At 38.4% G+C, this 20308-nt stretch overlaps 1 protein-coding gene across 1 annotated transcript in view; it reads right to left on the reverse strand.

Moving 5' to 3' along the window:
* Positions 1 to 5650: 5650 nt before the first annotated feature.
* Positions 5651 to 20308, reverse strand: part of akt1 (v-akt murine thymoma viral oncogene homolog 1) — a 70032-nt gene continuing 55374 nt past the window's right edge. Inside the window, exons 8-14 of the mRNA XM_053509629.1 lie at positions 20218 to 20286; positions 19998 to 20123; positions 18632 to 18760; positions 12006 to 12220; positions 11661 to 11748; positions 11154 to 11256; positions 5651 to 8017 (exon numbers count right to left, since the gene is read on the reverse strand). Of these exons, the coding sequence (XP_053365604.1) occupies positions 7938 to 8017; positions 11154 to 11256; positions 11661 to 11748; positions 12006 to 12220; positions 18632 to 18760; positions 19998 to 20123; positions 20218 to 20286 (810 nt within the window). The 3' untranslated portion in view covers positions 5651 to 7937. The remainder of the gene's footprint in view (positions 8018 to 11153; positions 11257 to 11660; positions 11749 to 12005; positions 12221 to 18631; positions 18761 to 19997; positions 20124 to 20217; positions 20287 to 20308) is intronic.

Consider the following 20308-nt stretch of genomic DNA (forward strand, 5'->3'; position numbering starts at 1 on the left):
AATATATTTCATACGTATTTAAGAATCATTTTATTGTATTTGTAAAATATTTTCTTAAATAAATAAATAATAGAAATGTTATAGAGTATGTATGTAGAATGAAAAATAATCAACAGGATCACCAGTGTTATTCAGTCAGTTTAGAGATTTAAACAAAGCAGCCCAATCTGGCAACCCGATTCTCCACCTTGGCAGGTCGCTACCAAATGACGTCACTGACGAAGACTGAGGCTCTTGACCATGTGCGGCTAAAAGCAGGAAAAGCGAGATCTACAGGGCGTCCCAGCAGTTCCCATACATTAACGTCATTAAGCAATTACATGCATTACACCAGATACTAGATGATCATACACACAATAGTGTTTTCTTTCTATATATAAAACACACAACTACTATGTTTTTTTAAGTTTCAATATTCGAATATAGCCACAAGAAATTACCATCATAACTTAAAAATTAAACTATAGTACATACCATAAGTATCAATGATACTTCTGATGACTTTATAGAGTACCAGGGTAGGTACTATGGCACTTACTGTACATTTACTTACCTTATCCAGAGCAACTTACATTTCTATCGCATTATAGTTATGTGATATAGTTCAGCTTCTTGCTCAAGCCATAGTCCAATGCCTTAACCACTGAGCTAACCCTGCCCCAACAAGCATTCGGTAGACGTCCTTATACAAAGTGACTTACATGTTTATCGCATTATACATCTGAGCAGTTGAGGGATAAGGGCCTGGCTCAAGGGCCCAAAAGTGGCAACCTGGTGGTTGAACTTTGAAACCTTCCAAACTATAGTCCAATGTCTTAACCACTGAGCTACACCTGACTTTATTGTGTACCATGGTAGTAGCTACTATAGTATGTACCACAATACATTGGTAAATATCATAGTATGTACTGGGTATCACAGGAGCTACCCAAGTTCAGCAGGTATCTAATACTGTATGTTGGTATGTCATAGTACAGGCAGTACAAGTAGTTTCAACATAGACCATGGTATTTAATTAATGTTACATACATACAAGGGTACCATACTATATATACACACACACACACTATACATACACTGTATAAAGTACATAAGCATATAAAGCATATTTTTGACTGTATCTGGGTTAATTTTCCATAGAACCTGTACTGTATTAGCAAAGAAGTGTCATCAAAAATACTGTGGAACTGTAGAGGCACTGTGGTACAGGCACCAGCGGGCTGCAATAGTACCAATAACATGGTAAAATATATTAAGTTCATTCATCTTCCATACCTCTTATTCATTAGGGGTCGCAGTAAGCCTGGAGCCTATCCAAGGAAACTACATTCACAAGATTGGTTACACATGCACACATCTATTCACACACTACGGTAGCCCAACCTGCATGCCTTTGAAGGAAACCCACCAAGCAAGGGGTGAACACGCAAACTCCACGCACACAAGGCAGGAATCGAACCCTCTACCCTGGAGGTGTGAGGCCACAGTGCTAACCACTATGCCCCCATTATGGGTGAAGTCAGTATACAAAATAACACTTTGCCAGAAAACAGGTAAGGTCAAAAGAGTATGAATTGATCACATATCTTGGCTAAAGTAAAGCAAATATCACCAAATACCAATAAATATGAACACAGAGTGTACAAAAGTGCATCATCATAGTATGGCTGAAAGGGAATGACAACGCATTTCTGAGATTGCTTCTTATTTGGTATCTCTGATTTATAAGAAACACAAATTGATTAATGGAGATCAGAGAGCACTTTACATACAGAAATAGTTCTGGAGTCATTTAATGACCAGACAATTGCCATAGGTCTGCACCTACTTCTTGGATTATTTATTTAACATGAATACATTATCCTGGTTAAAAAAAAAAAACAAGCAAACAATTTTGCTTTTGCTTTTTACTATTGCTTATAATAGCTATTGGTCAGGAGGATGATCAGGATAAGACACGGTGACTGCATGCAAGCCACCAGCAAGTCCAGCTTCTCCAACTGGACTTGGTTCTCCAGGCGGCATGGCGATCCTTATTTACTAGATAAACCAGGGTTATGCAGTCATATCTGCAATCCTATCTGTTTTTCACCAAACCGTCAGAAACACACCACTTGAATAATTTGTTGCCATAAGTTTAAAAAGAAAATAAGCAAAAAAAAAAAAACAACGTGGTTGAGTTTATCCGGTGCAGCAGCAGGACTGCATTAAAATACCTTACTCTGATGCAGCTAGGGTCTTAGAATTTAGAGTGTGGAATAAAGTGACCCATTTAACAAACTAACCATATTTAAGGTACACGACCTTATTCAGAGCAACATATATTTTTATCTCATTATGCATCTGAGCAGTTGAAGGTTAAGGGCGTTGCTCACGGACCAAACAGTGGCAACTGGGTGTTGCTGGGGTTTGGGGGGGGACCTTCCATTCAGTAGGCCAACACCTTAACCACTGAGCCACCCCTGCCTCCATATCTACGTCCCTCTCTTAGTAGGTTTCCCAGGGAAAAAATAAATAAATTTAAGCAGGAAATCACAGCGAGTGTTTACAAGGAAGTAAAAAGGACAGGGTTTGGTATTTCTATAGAAAAATAATTAACAAGGCGTTTTATTCTGTTGTACCAGAGTTAATCATAAACAATGGCCAAAAAGTTTTCTGATGACCGCTGCATATTATATCCATGATTATAGTTCCATTTAATCAGGTACATAAATCTTAGACTTTTAAAAAATATGATTTCAGTTTGTGGTGCAATTATTTAGTAATACACTCACTCATCGTCTATACCGCTTTATCCTGTATTCAGGGTCGCGGGCCTGGAGCCTATCCCAGGAGACTTGGGGCCAGAGTCGGGGTACACAATAGACAGGGTGCCAACCCATTGCAGGACACACACATACAATGGTCAATTTGGGAACATCAATGAGTTTAATCTGACTGTGGGAGGAAACTGTATCCTGAGGAAACCCACCAAGCACGGGGAGAACATGTAAACCCCATGCACACAGACCCCGAGGCGGGAATCAAACCGGGAACCTGGTGGTGCAATGCGACAGTGCTAAACACCATGCCGCCTGATTTAGTAATACAGTATCACCAAATCAGACAGGATACAATACCCATGACTTTAGTAGACTCTGATCAATATGTGATAAACTTTATCTTTTTTTTTTTTTTCAAATTTTCTCCCCAATATTAGTCGTAGCCAATTCCTCCCCGTCACTAGGGGGCTCCCACATGATAAACTTTATCTTTATCTGCTTTATCTTTCTGCCTGTCCATTTCTGTGGCCCATAAGCGGTTATACTTTTATATACAGTAACTAAATATTAAGAAACCCCAGTGTGAAATAATACTCTTACATGTACAGCCAGGCTCATAAATATTGGAATATGAATATGAAATAAAACACTCAAGATGTGAGGGAAGTCACGACTTTCAGCTGCATTCCATTTGTCCCAAAAAATCGAGGTGTGTATGGAATTGGCTATAATTCCTGAATGGTTAATGCCACATTTTTGTCAAATCCTGTAAGTTAAAGCTGAAAATTTAGACTTTACTCACATCCTGAGTGTTTGATGTGATGTTGTACTGAGGGCACATGTTAAAGACTCTTATCTTTGCTCCAAGATTTCTGGGCCTGACTGTATTTTTTTTCCCCCTTATTTTGTCACAAGCTCTTTAAATGCTCTGGAACGTTGCTTATTCAGCTTTATCATAGGCTTTAACTCATAATGTCCCCAAGTGACATCTAATGAACATCCTGGTGCAGTCACGCGACAATCTGGAAATTTGTATATCTGTGACATCATTTCCAAAATAGGGGTGTGCCTGGGGAGCGCATATTGCAGAATTAGCTAATTATAAAATGCTTGTTTTTGAAATTAAGTGGCAGCATGTTAAGCAACTCTGATGATTTATTCATATATTACATTATTGATCAAATTATTCTACTATATTTTTTAAGCCCGAATTGAATTATGGCAGCAATGTGTAGAATTATGTTTCCTCTAAAGATGTTCGTAGTCGCACAATAGCTAATGCTATAATGTAATCATCAGAAGACAGGTGTATATTTTTTGGTTGACTCGACGTGTGTGTCTATATATATATATATATATATATATATATATATATGGTGCATACATACAGTACTGTGCAAAAGTCTTAGGCACCATATTACATGCTGTACCAATTTTGTTATATATGTTTATCAAGTCTGCATAATTATATAAAAAATCATTCAGTATTTCCATATATAACAAAAAAAATTATAAATTAATAACATTACAGGAGAATATGTACATGGCTGTAAAGAAAAAAATATATATAGTACAAGACAGACCAGTTTTTAGATGGAAACAAAAAACCTAATGTACGCTCCTGGGATTTGCATAAAAATGAGCGAAAAAAGGAGCGAGTGTGACAAAGTTACCAGAAAAACCTATATTCTCCAGCAAGCTCAGTAAAACCTAACAACTGTTTACTTGATTCTTGAAAACTCCTGATTTTAAGCAATGAGTTTTCATTTCAAATATTGACTATTTTATTACTCTTTATAGAAGTTTCTTTTATGCGGAAATGTTTTCAAAAGCATCTTTTGCTTATGCCATATTTCTGTTTGTGCTCAAGACTTTTGCACAGTACTATAAGTAAAACAGCTGTTAGGTTTAACTGATGACTTTGTCACACTCGCTCCTGGAGCCACCGCACTGGTGCTTGTAGTTGGGACTACATTGATTTAAAAAATAAATAAATAAAGATACAAGTCAATCAGGATAAGAGCATCTGTTAAATGCCATAAACGTAAATGTTTAGATTCATCTCAAAGTAACACAAACATAAATAGAAACTTAAGGTTTCTCAGCAAAACACTGCCCAGAGCATCGTACTGTCTCGCCTTCTATCTAGAGTGTATCCTCGTGCCACCTCTTCCCCATGTAAGCAACACAGACACACACACACAGCTGCCCACATAATGTAAAAGAGACTTTCATCAGACCAGGCCACCTTCTACTGCATCGTGGTCCACTACGATCTGCGGCTCTGCAGCTCCTTATGCAGCAAACTGTGACAGAAAGGTATCAGGAGACACAGCCTATGTCCTGCTACACGGACTCTTCTTGTGGGATCAGATGGTCTAGCCTTCACTCCCTACATGCAGCAGTGAGTCTTGGGTGCCAATGATCCCGTCACTGGATTACAGGTTGTCCTTTCTTGGATCATGCATTCTGATTGGCTACAACATTGTACAGTACTTCCTCAAAGGGGTGTCCAAGGACAGTTTGTTTAAAGCTACAGACACTGAGACAGCAAGGAAGGAAATCCAGGCTTGCCAGAATGTATACAGTAATCTGAGCTGTTGCTTTCACTTATGGTCACTTATGTTCATTTTATCAATTTTGTCTGTCTTGAAGGTACAGTAACAAAACAGGCAAACAGACTCTCGTCATGGCTAACAGAGAAATCACAAAATTCCCTCAAGTGTTAAAAAGCACAGTCACTGTAGACTGCCTTCGTAAATGTTAAATAAACTCCTGAAAGTAGTGCAGACCTAAAAGTAAATCCAAAATTACATCAATCACTTGTTTACCTGATTCAGTGTACCATCATTCCTGTAAGAACTGCAAAGATCAAGCAACACTTTTAGCCAAACTTTTTTTTTTATTTGCTCAATTCCACAGAAAAAAAAAAATCAGCTGTATAAACAGATATGCGTACAAAGTTTATATTATTCATATACTAAAGTTTGTGTCTTTCGAGAGTTGAGGAAAGGCAGCTAAAAAGCAAAATATCTCCCCATTAAAGAAAAAAAAAGTTAAACAGTATGAGAAAACATATGCATATGTAACAACTGGGTCTTGAAGCAATAAGTAGATTTGTTCATAATACATAAGTGTGGAATGTTATAAAGTGGGAATAAACAATATGACTTTTTTTTTTTTCCTTTTTGTGGTCTGGTCACATGCCAATTTTTATATCCTGGTAAAACAGGCATATGGACCGATTATACAACAAGGTCACTTATCGCTTCTTTAAACAGGGTGGAAAAAAACTGAAGTAAAAAAGTGAAAAGGGGGAAAAAAAAGCATTTACATTCATTTACTCATGTTGAAGTTTAGCCTGATGATTACTACGTGACGTCTGAACACTGATCAAAGTAATGCACTTTAAAAATTGTGACAATAAAAAAAAAAAGTCACTTTCAAAAACATGTTCATGATGCTTAGCTTAACAGATTGTATAACTGTACAAGTCTCATTTCATTATCTGTACATGCAATGTACTGGATTGTATCAGAAAACATTTTCATGGTATTTACACCTTGCACTAGATTCGTGGGGAGATGTGCTGGTTCATGCCACCTTTAAGCGTAAAGGAGCTCCGGGTAAAGATTTTTTTCTTTCTTTTATTATTATAAACTTCATGAATCAAATTAAATTACACTCATAACCATGTTTCAACTATAGCTCATTTTCTCTCGTTCTTTCTCGATCAGCATTTTAAGTGCGAGAGCCAGTAAAATCATAAAAACCCGACTGTGCCTGCGTTTATTGTTGGAAATGCCTCGAACGCATTAATCAAATAAATCCGAGCCACTACATAGGCTCGAATACTCTCGGTGGCTTTAGTCTGTAAACAACGGCTGACTTTGCGAGCTAAAGCACCACGATACGTTTAGTTTTATGGGTAGCTCCTCTACGGTGATAGTAATGCCGAAATGTACAAACATAACATTTAAAGTAGGGAAGAGCACTTGTCCCGCACAGTCAATCTGCTGGTTTTTGTTAATATATATAAATATTGAACACATCCAGATTGGGAAAAAAAAAAAAAAAAAAAGACAGTCCAAAAGGTCGCAAACTGGTTCTGCCACTCGGGTCCATGGATTCAAAGCCGAAGTTGTAAGAAAGACCCAAAAGTTAGAGTAGTTCTAGTTGTAGTACCTCACTGAGGCTGTGCAACGTGCACTGCGAATAATGCACTTAATACAGAAAACAACCATAAAAAAGACAAAGAGACAGGAGAATGGAAGAGGAGTACCCAGACAACAAGATTATAAGATACACGGCATGTGGAATAATGTTCAAGTCCAGAAGAGTTGGATATATCTGTGCATTTTTACTGTAGAAAAATGAGAATGACTCCTGACCACTTTGAGGACTGAAAAAAAAAGAAGGAAAAAAATAAATCAGTTTCTAAAGACTGAATTGGCTTTGCTTTAAATTAAACGAGGAACTAGAATTGATCTATCATTCTGCTACTGTATTGCATATTCAGTACAAAAGATTACGAATGCAGGGTAATTTTTTTTTTCTAAAGCAGGTGGGCCGAAGTAAACTGATCTTTATACACATGAGATTCTGCCGAATTGAAATGTTGCGTTACATTTTTTCCCCCCAGAACGTTCTTTTCTTTTTTCTTTTTTTTAAAGTCTTTCAGTGTATAAAAATGTAAAAAGGTTTCAGTTGGTCCAAATAATTGGTCTTCTGTTGAACATAAGAAAAACAAATATATTTGGCATTTTAGGAAATCTACTTTAAATATCTGACTTGGTTTATGAAGTGATATAAAACCTGTCAGCTGATGTGTGTGTGTGTGTGTGTGTGTGTGTGTGTGTTTCTTCTCACATCCTCAGTAAAAAATAAAATAAATAAAAAATCATTAGAAGGCCACAAAGGAAATATAAAATTGGTGGAAGTGTATCATTTATAAGATTTTGAAATGTAAAGCAAACAAAACAACGAAAGGCCCACGGTCTGAGGCGGATGAAATCCAAGAGAAGGTCGGCCTGTACGTGTAGGCTGGTCCGTGTGTTGTTGGGGATAATGATGTGTCCTTGGTCAGTGGTGCAAAAGAGCAACAGCTACCCGAAGCACCCGGTAGAGGGCGCTGGACTCAGTGGTGCGGTGGCTGGAACGGGGACAATACGTTGTTTAACAGGTTCCGCTGGCAGAGTAGGAGAACTTGGGGAAGTGGGGTCTCCTCTCGCTGTCGAACGGCTCCATGTTATCATCTGTGAGACAGACAGAGAGAGCAAGCCGTTAACCAACTGTTAATTCCTAGTTAATGGTAATATTTTACCCCCCAAAAAACAGATAAAATGAAAATGGCACAAAGTTGGTTTGTTTACTGTCGCTTATTGTAGCGCAAAAAGATAAAACACAACAACAGGCTTTGTGCTGTGAGAGAAAGATAATCAACAGGGTGGTGTGATAAGAACTAAGTAGTTCCTCTTCCCACCTCAAACTTTTTTTCTTTTTTAACCATAACACTTCCTGAATTCTTTATACATATTATACTACAATAATTTACCAACATATTTAATTTATTGATGAACATAATTTATTAACGCCATGTGTGGTAACCATTTAATGTAATACGAGATGATGTGGAAAATCCACAAGAGAAGTTGGTTGATGTTAAAAAAAAAGAAAGAAAAAAAAAAAAAAAAGAAGCAGGCTATATCAATTCTAAGATGCCTTTTTTCCCCCATGTATCTCAGGTTGTTAGTAAGCTGGGGACAGAGTGTCAGTTCAGTCAGATACAGCACAGAAAGTGTTTAGGGCTGATGTCCCAACAGTGGCAGCTTGGCGATACTCTGGATTAAACCCCTGACATTTATTTATTTATTTATTTATTTGGTCTATCAAAGTTAATAAGACAAAGAGAAATTAAAAAGTGCCAAGAAAACAAACAGGACTCCTTGCAAAAAGCTTCTCTATATCAACAACTATACGTTTTTTGTTTTTTTAGATAACATCCCACTTTTTTTTTTAAATCCGTAACCTATGAGAAACATGAATTATCTCACATACAAATGGACAAGATGTTACCACAGAAACCAGTACCGCCGCTCCCTATACGCAAAGTACGCAATCTGCGTAGGGCACCAACTCCCAGAGGGGGACCATCCCAGCTGCTCAAAAAAATCTTTTTATACATTATAATAATAAATTAATATTAATAATATACATATACAAATAAACAAAAATTAAAATGTATATATTGCATTTTACAGTGAACGCAGAGTGGGCTAAGCACACGTGATGACACGCGCGCCCTCACCTCTGTTACGGCTGCCTATTTGGCCAAAAATGATAATTGAACAATATGACTGGTCCTGGAAAGAAACATCAACAGTCCGGCGCCGAGAAACGGAGGGAAAAAAAGCCCAAGATGAAGCCCGTGTATCACTTTCAGGTAATAATGTGTTTTGTTGTCGGTAATAATTTCACGACTAACGCATCTTTCTCAATATGAATACAAGCAGATCTAAATAAACAAAATGACTTAAAATGCATTATATTAAAACACAGAGGCAATTATGATTATTGATTAATAATGACCATATGGTGTCATTAAATAACAGTGTTAAAATACATAATCTAATACAAAATTAACATAATTTTAATAGAAATGCCTGAAAAAGGCACCAAAGGCCTGGTAAATGCAGTTGTTACACTTACATGATGATCGAATTCCTTGTTTAATATCGACCAAACATTTAATTAAAATATCCACATAATCTTTCCCATTATTTTCTCAACAAAAACATGTGGACATCATAACCCTTGTCTGCTTTAATGTTTAAAGCAGCCATGACAGAAACGATAGCATATTAGATTTAACATGTTATTAATAAACATGTCTTAAAAAATCTAAATATATCTGTTTAACTTTTCCGAGCCCCAGTTAATGTTTAAAGTTAAAGTGGGAGTGTTGGAGCGGTGCAGGTTTTGGAGCTGGTGCTTTAACATGCTGTGGGCTGATAGAAACGGTGGTAGCTCCCACTGTCCAGCAGGGGGAAGCTCAATCAGTGAAATCTGTTTTCGAGGTCTTTCCTACCGTGGCCCTGAAGTGCAAAACAAATTAACAAAACTGAAAACAAAATAACAAAACCCAAAACAAAATAACAAATTCAAAACCAAATTAACAAAAAAAAACAAAATAACTAATATCTGACTGGCAGAGAAATGCAATACAAATTAACAAAACGGAAAACAAATTAAAAACCAAATAACAAAACCCAAACTATTTTTTTGGGGGGGGGGGGGGGGGGGAGTTTTGTTGTTTTGTTTTTGGTTTTGTTATTTTGTTTTCGGATTTGTTCATTTGGTTTTGAATTTGTTAATTTGTTTTCCGTTTTGTTAATTTGTATTGCACTTCTCGGCCAGTCCGATACAAACCAGAAAAGGTAGGTATAGTTAGCGAATGAAATGCTTACCACTGATTGGACGAGACATCTGTCACTCAAGAGATACAGGAAGTAGGAACTTGTTTCTTTATCTTTGTTTCTTGTGTGTTCTGCTTTTCTTTAAACTATGATGGCCGTGAAGTGCAAAAAATCTTTACAAAACTGACCTCAGGGCCACCGTAAGTACGCCATATTTGAAACCACAATAATGTTTGCACATTCATACACACACAAATCTACCGCTACTACAGTACTTTCTGTATATCTTGAGTGACAGATGTCTCGTCCAATCAGCGGTAAGCATTTCTGTCGCAACCTATACCTACCTTTTCCGGTTTGTATCGGACTGGCCGAGAAGTGCAATACAAATTAACAAAACGGAAAACAAATTAACAAATTCAAAACCAAATTAACAAATCCGAAAACAAAATAACAAAAACAAAACAACAAAACTCCCCTCCCCCCTTCCGTTTTATTAATTTGTATTGTACTTCTCGGCCAGTCAGATATTAGTTATTTTGTTTTCCGTTTTTTTTATTTGGTTTGAATTTGTTATTTTGTTTTGGGTTTTGTTATTTTGTTTTCAGTTTTGTTAATTTGTTTTGCACTTCAGGGCCACCGTACTTTCCTCATCCTAATGCTTCTGTACAAAATCTGATTCACTTCTATGTGTAGAACCTAAAGCTCAAATTGTTTTCGTCTATATTAAAAAAAGTATATTATATCCGGAAAAAAAAAAAAAAAAAAAGTTTATGTTTGGTCAATATATAACTGAAAGTGATGTAATTTACTGCTGCTAAATATCTGTTTAAGAAATATCCAATCCTTGAGAAACTCCATATAGACAGGAAGCCGAGCTCAAGCTCAAACCAGGGTCCGTGGAGGTGCGAGGTCTCAGCACTCACCACACCCACGGTGTGTGTGCAGCGTAATGTATTATAAGGAGGATAAATACCTTCTCCTGGTGGTGTGATAGTGATGGTCTGTGCAGTAAACTCCTCATCAAAATATCTTGTATCCGTTTCTGAGGTAACCTGGGGCTTAAACGGAGGGATCAGCTGAGAAAAGCAGAGAAAGAGAAACAGATAGATTGTAAACTAGTTTTAGACCACCGCTGCTACGTTTGTTTGCGTCCATTTCTCATTACCGCACTAAGACACCAGGCCCTTATGTTGCACTGGACAATTTATGTTGATATAACAAACAGATGTCATCTGCACAAACTACAGACCTGGGTGTAACTTTACCGCAGAGGATTAACATAAGATCAACCCTTATTTACAGCGAAGACTACGGCTGAGGGTGTGATCACACTAAATCCACATCTAAAGGTGTTGTCTTTCACTTTAACACTCAATGATGAAATAAATTATCTATTCTTTAAAAGAAAAAAAAAGTAGTTGTATTATGCTAAATATAGCTGTACGGAATTAAAGCATCTGTTTGTTTTTGTTTGTTTTACCTTTTTCTCATAAACATCTTGCCACACGATTCCAGCGAAAAACTTGTGCTGCATGATTTCTTTCGCATCATCAGGCCCACCTCCTAACCTGAAGGACAAACATTATAGGAACAGTTCAGTCAACATGCGTGCTGCTGCCTTTTCTTATCTTTAAATTGAACATTACTATTTATTTTATATAAAACACACCTAATTGCTTGAATATCTTACAGAAAACATCAAAACATCAACACCCTGCTTCATAGAATAGCATTAATTAATTTATAGGAAATAATGACATTTTTAAATGTGCAGCAATTTGGGTTTTGACTTTAAAAGAGTGTGTGAGCAAAAGAAGTCGCGTACCGCTGTCTGGGATCTTTCTTGAGAAGGCCAGAGAGCAGTGATTTGGCCTCAGGGGCGAGCGTACGGGGGAAGCGGATGTCCTCCATTAGGATGAGCTCGAACAGGCGCTCGTGGTCCTGGTTATAGAAGGGCAAGCGGCCACACATCATCTCATACATGACCACGCCCAGGCCCCACCAGTCTACAGCACGGCCGTAATCGTTGTCCTCCAGCACCTGCAAAACATCCGTTATCACATTATACTGATCATCAGATTCAGGCGAAGAAAAAAAAAAAAAAAAACAGGCTTTTTTTTATTTTATATGTACAATAAGATAGGGGGCAAAACCTATACTCTGATATTTCCCAGAATATCTGATTCACACACACACACACACACACACACACACACACACACACACACACACACACACACATGCAACATGGAACAGATGTAATCCGAATGTGCAACTTAAAGTGCTGCGAGATATGTCGCCTGGTCCACTTGGTGGTGCTGTAATACACTATTACACATCCACTCTGTACACTTAAAATCATCCCTACGCACTTTAATACACGTTTCAGACTCCCACTCTCCACAATCTTAACCAAAAATGGCAAGTCACCCCTGCACAACGCTAAAAAATACCTTTACTATTAGTTACTGCTGTTATTAGAATCATAGACATCAAAAAGAAAATGACACCTTATCAGGAACTAGCATCATTACAAATCACACATCACTTAAGATGATAAAATACACTCTCGTCATCTTCTATAAAAGTCATTTGATTTTATCTGGGTGGCACCTTTCCAGTTCTTCGGGTGCTTGTGGTCAGGCAGGGCCTCCAGCTGGCATTAAGGTCTGGAGATAGCGTTTCTATCAAGAGCTCAGAACATTGTGTCAGCACACTCAGTGACTGCAGATATTAAACACTAGAGATGTGGCTGAGGTTAGGCAGGACCGGTAGTCTTAGCAAAAGATATCCATCTTGGGCTAAAAAATTATCATGTGTGTATCAAAAAACTTGCAGTCCTGTGTGCAAAATGCAAGATCTGCCAGAGGAAAGTGCTTTATTGTTGTTGTTGATTTTCTCAGATTTCAAGTTAAGTTTTAAACAAAACTTCACCTCTTGAGTTACTCATTACGAATAGGTATTAAACCAAACAGAACTGATACGACATCGATGTAACCAGGGAACCAAAACAAAACCCGGAAACAAACAGTATTTTATTGGTACAAAACCACAAACAGGAAGCCACACATCTAGAACAGAAACATTAATGTGAAATCCAGCATCCGCTTGCTTATTATTTAGGTCTAACCTCCGAAGTCCTAAATGTTTTTGCATCATCGGATTCTGCAAGAGTTTATTCAGTGCACAATTTTACACGTGGTGTGCAACACAGTACAGAGGCAGCCTCAGGAAGTCTTTATTTGCCTTTTTCAATTTACCTAAAATACTACTAATATATTTTTTATCTGCAATTTGACTGATATTATTTGAGATTCCACTGATTTTCTCAACTTATTTCATATCGTCTAGTCAAAGACACACACACAAAAACAAAAAGTGCTAATAGGGGCAGACTGGGCCATGAACCAACCACGCTGCCCCATGCTTGCTCTCTTAACATTTTCAGTGCAGAAAGAGGACAGGACTAACAAGGTTCGAAAGTTTGTCTAGAATTCAAAACTATCTATGCGCAGCAATACTGTAAAGACAGGAAGAAACAAAGGTGACGGTGAAATAAGACCTTGTTAACCTTCCCCGCCCCCCACATCAAAAACCTTCAATTTTTTTAAACAAAAAAAATTTTTTTTGGTCTGAATATAGTTTTCTTTGTATGTCGTCCAAAAACGTAGTTGAGATGAAAATTTTGATTATTATTTGCTATTTCATTTGTTCATTTATGCAGCGCACACCTGTTGGATCTTACACAGCTAAACTAGTTTCTTTGCCGTGTATTTCCGCACCCTTTTACGAGTTTAAACGTTCAATCAACAGTAGCTTCTAGTGCAAGTCAAGCGTGACAACTTCTTACCCGAATTTTGTCTACAGCTATGTCGTTATTAAAGTCGTTTCATGCCGCGCAAAAATCTATGACGAAGAGCTGCTGCTGATATAATGATACACAGCTTGTAATAAACTTGCATGTGTATGCATTAAAGCAGGGAATGTGCCGAGTCTACTGATAATGTGTAACACTGCATTTGGACTTAAATACCACAGGATGTTATTAATGTATTATGAGCTTTAGGCTGGAGCATAAATAGTAAAAGCTCACAGTCTGTGTGTGCGCGAGTGTGTGTGTGTGGATTTGTATGCATATCCTTATCAATACAAACACAGCTGCCCAGTCCAGTAACTTTCCAAATCAACCATTTTACAACATAACATGAGGCCTACCTACAGCCCATGTAAAAGAACAGAAATACTGAGAAAATATGTTGTCTCTGTTCAGAAAATACTCCTCTATACTCCTAAACCCTTAAATTATATAGTGTAGAACACTGCGGCCTCTAAAGCTATTACCTAATCACATCCAAACATTAAGCATTACTTTAAATCTCTGATATAAAATGTACTAATTGAGAGTACAGACTGCATCTCGAATAAATACATTTGAAGGAAAACAAATTACAATGTGCACTTACTTCCCCTCATTGTGATTATTAGCCAAGAGATGAGTTACTGTTGTGAAGGTTTAAATGTTTATTTCCCCCCTTCCGTTCCCAGTTTGTTACTTTAATTAAATGCAGGTAATCCAAATTTCAAGACCAGGCTGATAAGAGCAATATCACACTTGAGCTTGTGCTGTTGTACTGAATATCAGCATGGCTTGTAGGTACAAGGCTGCAGGCTGAGTGCTGAAGATATCACAGCCAGGCTGAACTTCAGAACAACAGTGCAAACTTGATTATTAGAACGCCTGTGAAGTGGATTGATACGTATAGTTCAACGTCCCAGTGCTGTTATGCTCAATATCAGCGCTCGTGGAATGCCCCATTGTACGATCAAAGTGGCTGGAATTAGCAGTTGTATAAAATCACTGGAAAGTTGAATAGAAAAACTCTACAGTTCAAATAAATAAACAAATTTTTATTGACTTTTTTATTGAAAATAATAATAATAAATAAATAAATAAATAAAAAGTTTGTCATTTTTACAACCTTCTGCTGGTTGCTTGCTAAGTTTCAGTGATACTAGCCATTTTAGTCCGTGAAGGAACAAGAAAGAGGCAGAGCTGAGGCCGTGTCAGGGTTAATCAGTTAATCAGGCAACAGTTATTTCAAAATTAAAAATATACCTTCAATAAATCAGTGTCTAATGTAATTGATGAAAAAAGCCATTTAATAGTTCGTAAACTACAAAGCTTGTGAAGGGACAGGGAGGGTGTATAAATTTCTGGTACCCCACTGTATACTAATTTACATGACAATCTGTTGGGTCATATGCCTGTAGTAAGGATTTCTGCTCAAGTGCCTTAGTTTGTGTGTGTACTGTATATCAGAGCAGTGTTTAGAGTCCATGCTTGAGTGAGCAGGTCAGGGTGAACGCTCTGCCCTCGGAAGGGGGAGACTCGACTCCTGGTGGTAAGGTGAAGCCAGCGTTCTGCTCGGATTACTAACCGCTCTCTATTTCCAGCGCCGCTGTCGTGTGACTCGCGGAGACGCAGAGAGACAGACAGCTGGGCCTGCAGCTGCCCCTTATATGTAGAAAAGCGGCACAGCTGTGGAGCTGCCAGGAGTCCAGGAGCCAAAGCCTGTCCCTCAGACACAAGCTTACATGGTTACAGAAATGCCCCCCGGGGGGGTGGCTAGACTCGAAGGCTTCCTCAGAAGCACTGCGTACACATGCACACAACGGCACACACCTTTTTTCTTCCACCTGTCATCTTGTACTAACACGAGAACTGACAGACATAGACATACTGCACCTCCGTCTTCATGAAATAATGTCCATTAAACATTTGGTCATTTCGCAAATGCTATTTACAATGAAAAAACAAACAAACAAACAAAAAAAAAAACAGCATACATCCTCTACGTCCTTATTATTTTTTTTATTGACTCCTTTTGCCGCCTTCATGGCCCCTTGAGTTTCTAAAAAATGTCCACAAACACAAAGTTGAACAAATTCTTCACTCAGCTACAGTATCTTTCCACAATGTTTTTTTTTCAGCGCCGCACACACCTCATCAGCTAATACGTGTAATAACACCACATCAATGTTCCGTGCAACACACGTTGCCTTTAATGCCTAATTTTTTGCAAGTTATTTAGGTTAAACAAGGCCGAGTTCACATGAAATGCGCAAGCTAAAGACGAAACAGACTTCAGAACACTTCATGTTCACAGTAGCAAGCGTCGAAGGGAGGATTTTCTGTGTGAGACACGGCTCCATGATGTCCTGGACAGGGGTGAGCAAAGACATTCGACCTCAGGTTTTTTAAATTCAGTGTGAATAATACATGACGCCGTATAAAGTGACACACCCACATTTTGTCATTTACTCCTCAGAACAATGTTAGTGTACGTGTGAGTCAACATCCCTTCTGTTCCGCACTCACATTTTAGTTCCTACCTGCACCAAGTTCCCATTCGCTATTTCACAAAACTTTGGTTTCATCTTATTCTGTTGTACACGACCTCTCATTAAACGCTTAGTAGAACATTATAAAAAGAAAAAAAAAGAGAGCTTGGAATAAATTAGTATTTATGCCTGGAAAAGAAAAGACGATCAAATACATAACTTGTAGATCAAACTTAAAGAGGACCCTGTTGTGCAAAATTTGCTTTTTAGTTTTTCATTTATGTATTGACCAGGGCTTAAAACAAAAAAAAAACAAATAAATCTCCCCCTAAGGTGATGTCATATAAGAAGAGTCCCTTTCCTGGCTTGTTTCTCAGCTCTGCTGTCCTCTGAAGGGGCATGGCTCATCTGTAGCTCATTTACATAAATGATGAGAGAAATTTAACTTGTAAAAGGCATAATAATAAATGGATGGGGCCTTTAAATAAAAAAAGGTCAATTTAAATAAAAAGTAGCCTGTGTAAAATCATATATTCGACTGTCGGGTATAGTGCATATATTTCAGCTACTGAGTATATATTAACCAATCGCTCCTGACTAGTACTATTGTTGAGGTCGCTCAGTTTGCACAGGTATGATTCAACTAAACCATTATGATTACACACTTCCGTATTCCTGTCTGGTTGTTAATTGTACAGTATATCCAAGTCCTGATTCTCTATGAGCAAACGCTCAGTAAATAAATGTATCCGAGTGTATCCTGAATGACCATTTCTCTCTCTCTCTCTCTGAATATTCCCAGACGGAAAGACATTCCATAGCCCTGCGTCCAAACAACAAGCTCATTGTTTATGGCCGAACAACCTGTAACAACATCTCACCGGAGAGGTCGCGCTGTTTCCACAGCGATATTCTCCCTGAATAGCAGGAGCTGCGTTGTCATGTCAACACGAGAGCAAAGGGGTAAGTGAGGGCAAAATACAGGATGAAAATATGCCAGCTCTATTTAGCTAAAGGGTCTCATGACAGCTTTTGGGCGTTTGAAAGGAATTTAATGGGTAAATAGTGAGTGTGATAAGTCATGCAGGGGTTTCTCATTAGCACAGGTGGCTAAAGTATGCACATGTAGTCGAGCAGTAATAAGGACTTTGCAATCCATCATTTATGTATTCCTGACCAACTGTTATGAGCATTTCCCCCTCAGCTGATCTCCTCGTTATGATTCATTACATCAGGACTTTTTTTTTTAGGTCATTTATCATACATTTAAGGTGGGACTTTTGATTGTGCAGAATAACAGAACAGTTATAAGCGTAAAAACATCGAAATCTTTATTTCTCTATTTAATCCTCTGCTACACTAATGCACATATCCCAGTTTTTCACTAGAAAGTTAACTCTCAATACGCCGGAGACATGATCGGACACCCTGGCCTTCTCTCTCTTTAGCCAACATGCGCTCACCTCCCAGACGTGCACATGTTCATGAAAAACTGAGTATTAGGCCTTCTTTAAAACATCTGCCCCATTTAAATGTTTTACTGTGGCTAAGCCTCTCATCGCCGTACCGAGCTTGAAGTCTTCCGTAAACTTCAATCGGTTTTCCTGGCTTCATTCTTCTCCCAAAATCCCGAATTGACTTGAACACCTCTCACATTTATCAGGAGCATGGAAGCTCACATGTCAGGATGATCCAACAATAAACACCAAACTGATGCAACCAAGTTAATACAGACACCCTTTACCTCTCATGCTGTTTACTGCCACACACACACACGCGGTCATGTTACTATTTAAGTACCGTCATGTCATACCTGCATGCAATGGTGAGAGCCGCGCCCTAACACTATCATAATGTGTGAAACGACACACAGCTGCTCTTTACATCAGCTTTCCTGGCAGAGTAAATCATTTACTCGCTTACACTCACTCTTATTTAAACACACAACAGCTATCCTTACATACACCAAGTGCTGGAATACTGCTTTTGGGAAGAAAAAATTATGACCTATTGTTAGCGTGTAGGCAAATCTGCGAAACATGAATACGTGCATGTGTCGGTGCATGCGTGTATGTATGGAATGTGTGTGTTTGTGTGTGTGGGGCTTACCTCAGGAGCCAGATACTCTGGGGTGCCGCAAAAGGTCTTCATAGTGGCTCCGTCCGTTATGCCCTCTTTACAAAGCCCAAAGTCGGTGATCTTTATATGGCCGTCTTTGTCCAGCATCAGATTTTCCAGCTAAACAACCAGAACAAGACGGAAACAAGAAGTTGATGAGATTCTGTGCATCAGGCTTTGAAAAAACGATGGCTTCCCAGTTCATTGCATTATGGTAGGGCCATGTCGAGACAATCTAAACATGTCAAAACAATCAAAAACACGGTGTGAGTGATATCAACGGGAAACGGGAAATTTTTTTTTTTTAAACTTACTTTCAATATAGTATATTATAATAAATAATTATTCTCATTATTTATACTTTAAAATTAATATTTAAATGTATATCGTTTTCACTTTTTTATAAATCTATTGCGCTTATTTCTTACAACAACCCATTTATTCATCTGTCATCATAATTAACCACATTAAACTATAAATCTACAGCTGGTCAGGAAGGACCAATGAGCACCTCTGGCCTGAAATAGGTGGTGTGTAAGCACTCAACGCGTGGGTGTGTGTGTGTGTGTTGCAGGGGTTTCATATCAGCATGTCCTCTCTCTCTCTTTTTCAGTCTCTGGGGCTACTAAAAGTCACCTGGCAGCTGTAGCTCACACGTGGCCAGAGGCTCAAGCACACCAGTCAGCACAAACCACCCCGTCCTGCTACTCTGGCAATTTTACAGGAACCTTAGCACATCCCGAGCACAGCTTAAAGTCTGAGGGGGGTGGGGGGACGAAAACGAGACTTTACCAAGCAAGAGAGAGAGAGAGAGAGAGAGAGAGAGAGAGAAGTAAGAAATTAAGATCGCTCAGTGCCCTGTTGCCTTGTCTAGTTACATTAGTTGATGCGATGCCTTCATATGAACTCCCTCAGTTTCTCCTAACAGAGCTGATATCCGAGGTGGGGAAATGTTATTTTAGTGCTCTGCTACAGCACATGAAGGATGACATAAACCGCTGCACTGCTATGTAGGGAAATATGATTCTAAATAGTTTATGGGAGTGTGATATACAAGCATGTTTTTATATCTTAGTGGGGGAATATTTGACAGTTCTGTCCTTACAGGCAGAGTCCCCTTGAGCAAACTCCTTTTTATTCTTACAAAAACTTGTTTTTTTCTTTAAGTTTCAGGTGTTGTTATATTTATAATTAGGTTGGCAGAAGGTGCTTACAAGGATAGTAAAACAAATGTGTGTTTGTGTGAGTCTCAGTGTACGTACACCACTAGTGGAACGCCAAACACGATCCCAAAGGCAATTTCTATCTACTTTTTCACTTAATCACTACTTAAAGCATTCAAACTAAAACTGCTTACCTTCAGGTCACGGTAAACGACGTTCCTCTCCGAGTGCAGATAGTCGAGAGCAGAAACGATTTCTGCTCCATAGAAGCGGGCCCGATCCTCAGAGAACACCCGGTCCCGTGACAAGTGGAAGAAAAGCTTTTGGGAAGAAAAGGGTTTTATATATTCAGCGCCACTTATTTCAGACAACACCTTATTAATTTCATAAGTTCAACCGACATCCGGCACTCACCTCTCCTCCGTTTGCGTACTCCATGACAAAGCACAAGCGGTCGTGTGTTTGGAACGAGTATTTCAGCCCCTTAAAAAAAAAAAGCAAACTT

This window comes from Clarias gariepinus, chromosome 13 (genome assembly GCF_024256425.1).
Source record: "Clarias gariepinus isolate MV-2021 ecotype Netherlands chromosome 13, CGAR_prim_01v2, whole genome shotgun sequence".
In the NCBI taxonomy this organism is placed as follows: domain Eukaryota; kingdom Metazoa; phylum Chordata; class Actinopteri; order Siluriformes; family Clariidae; genus Clarias; species Clarias gariepinus.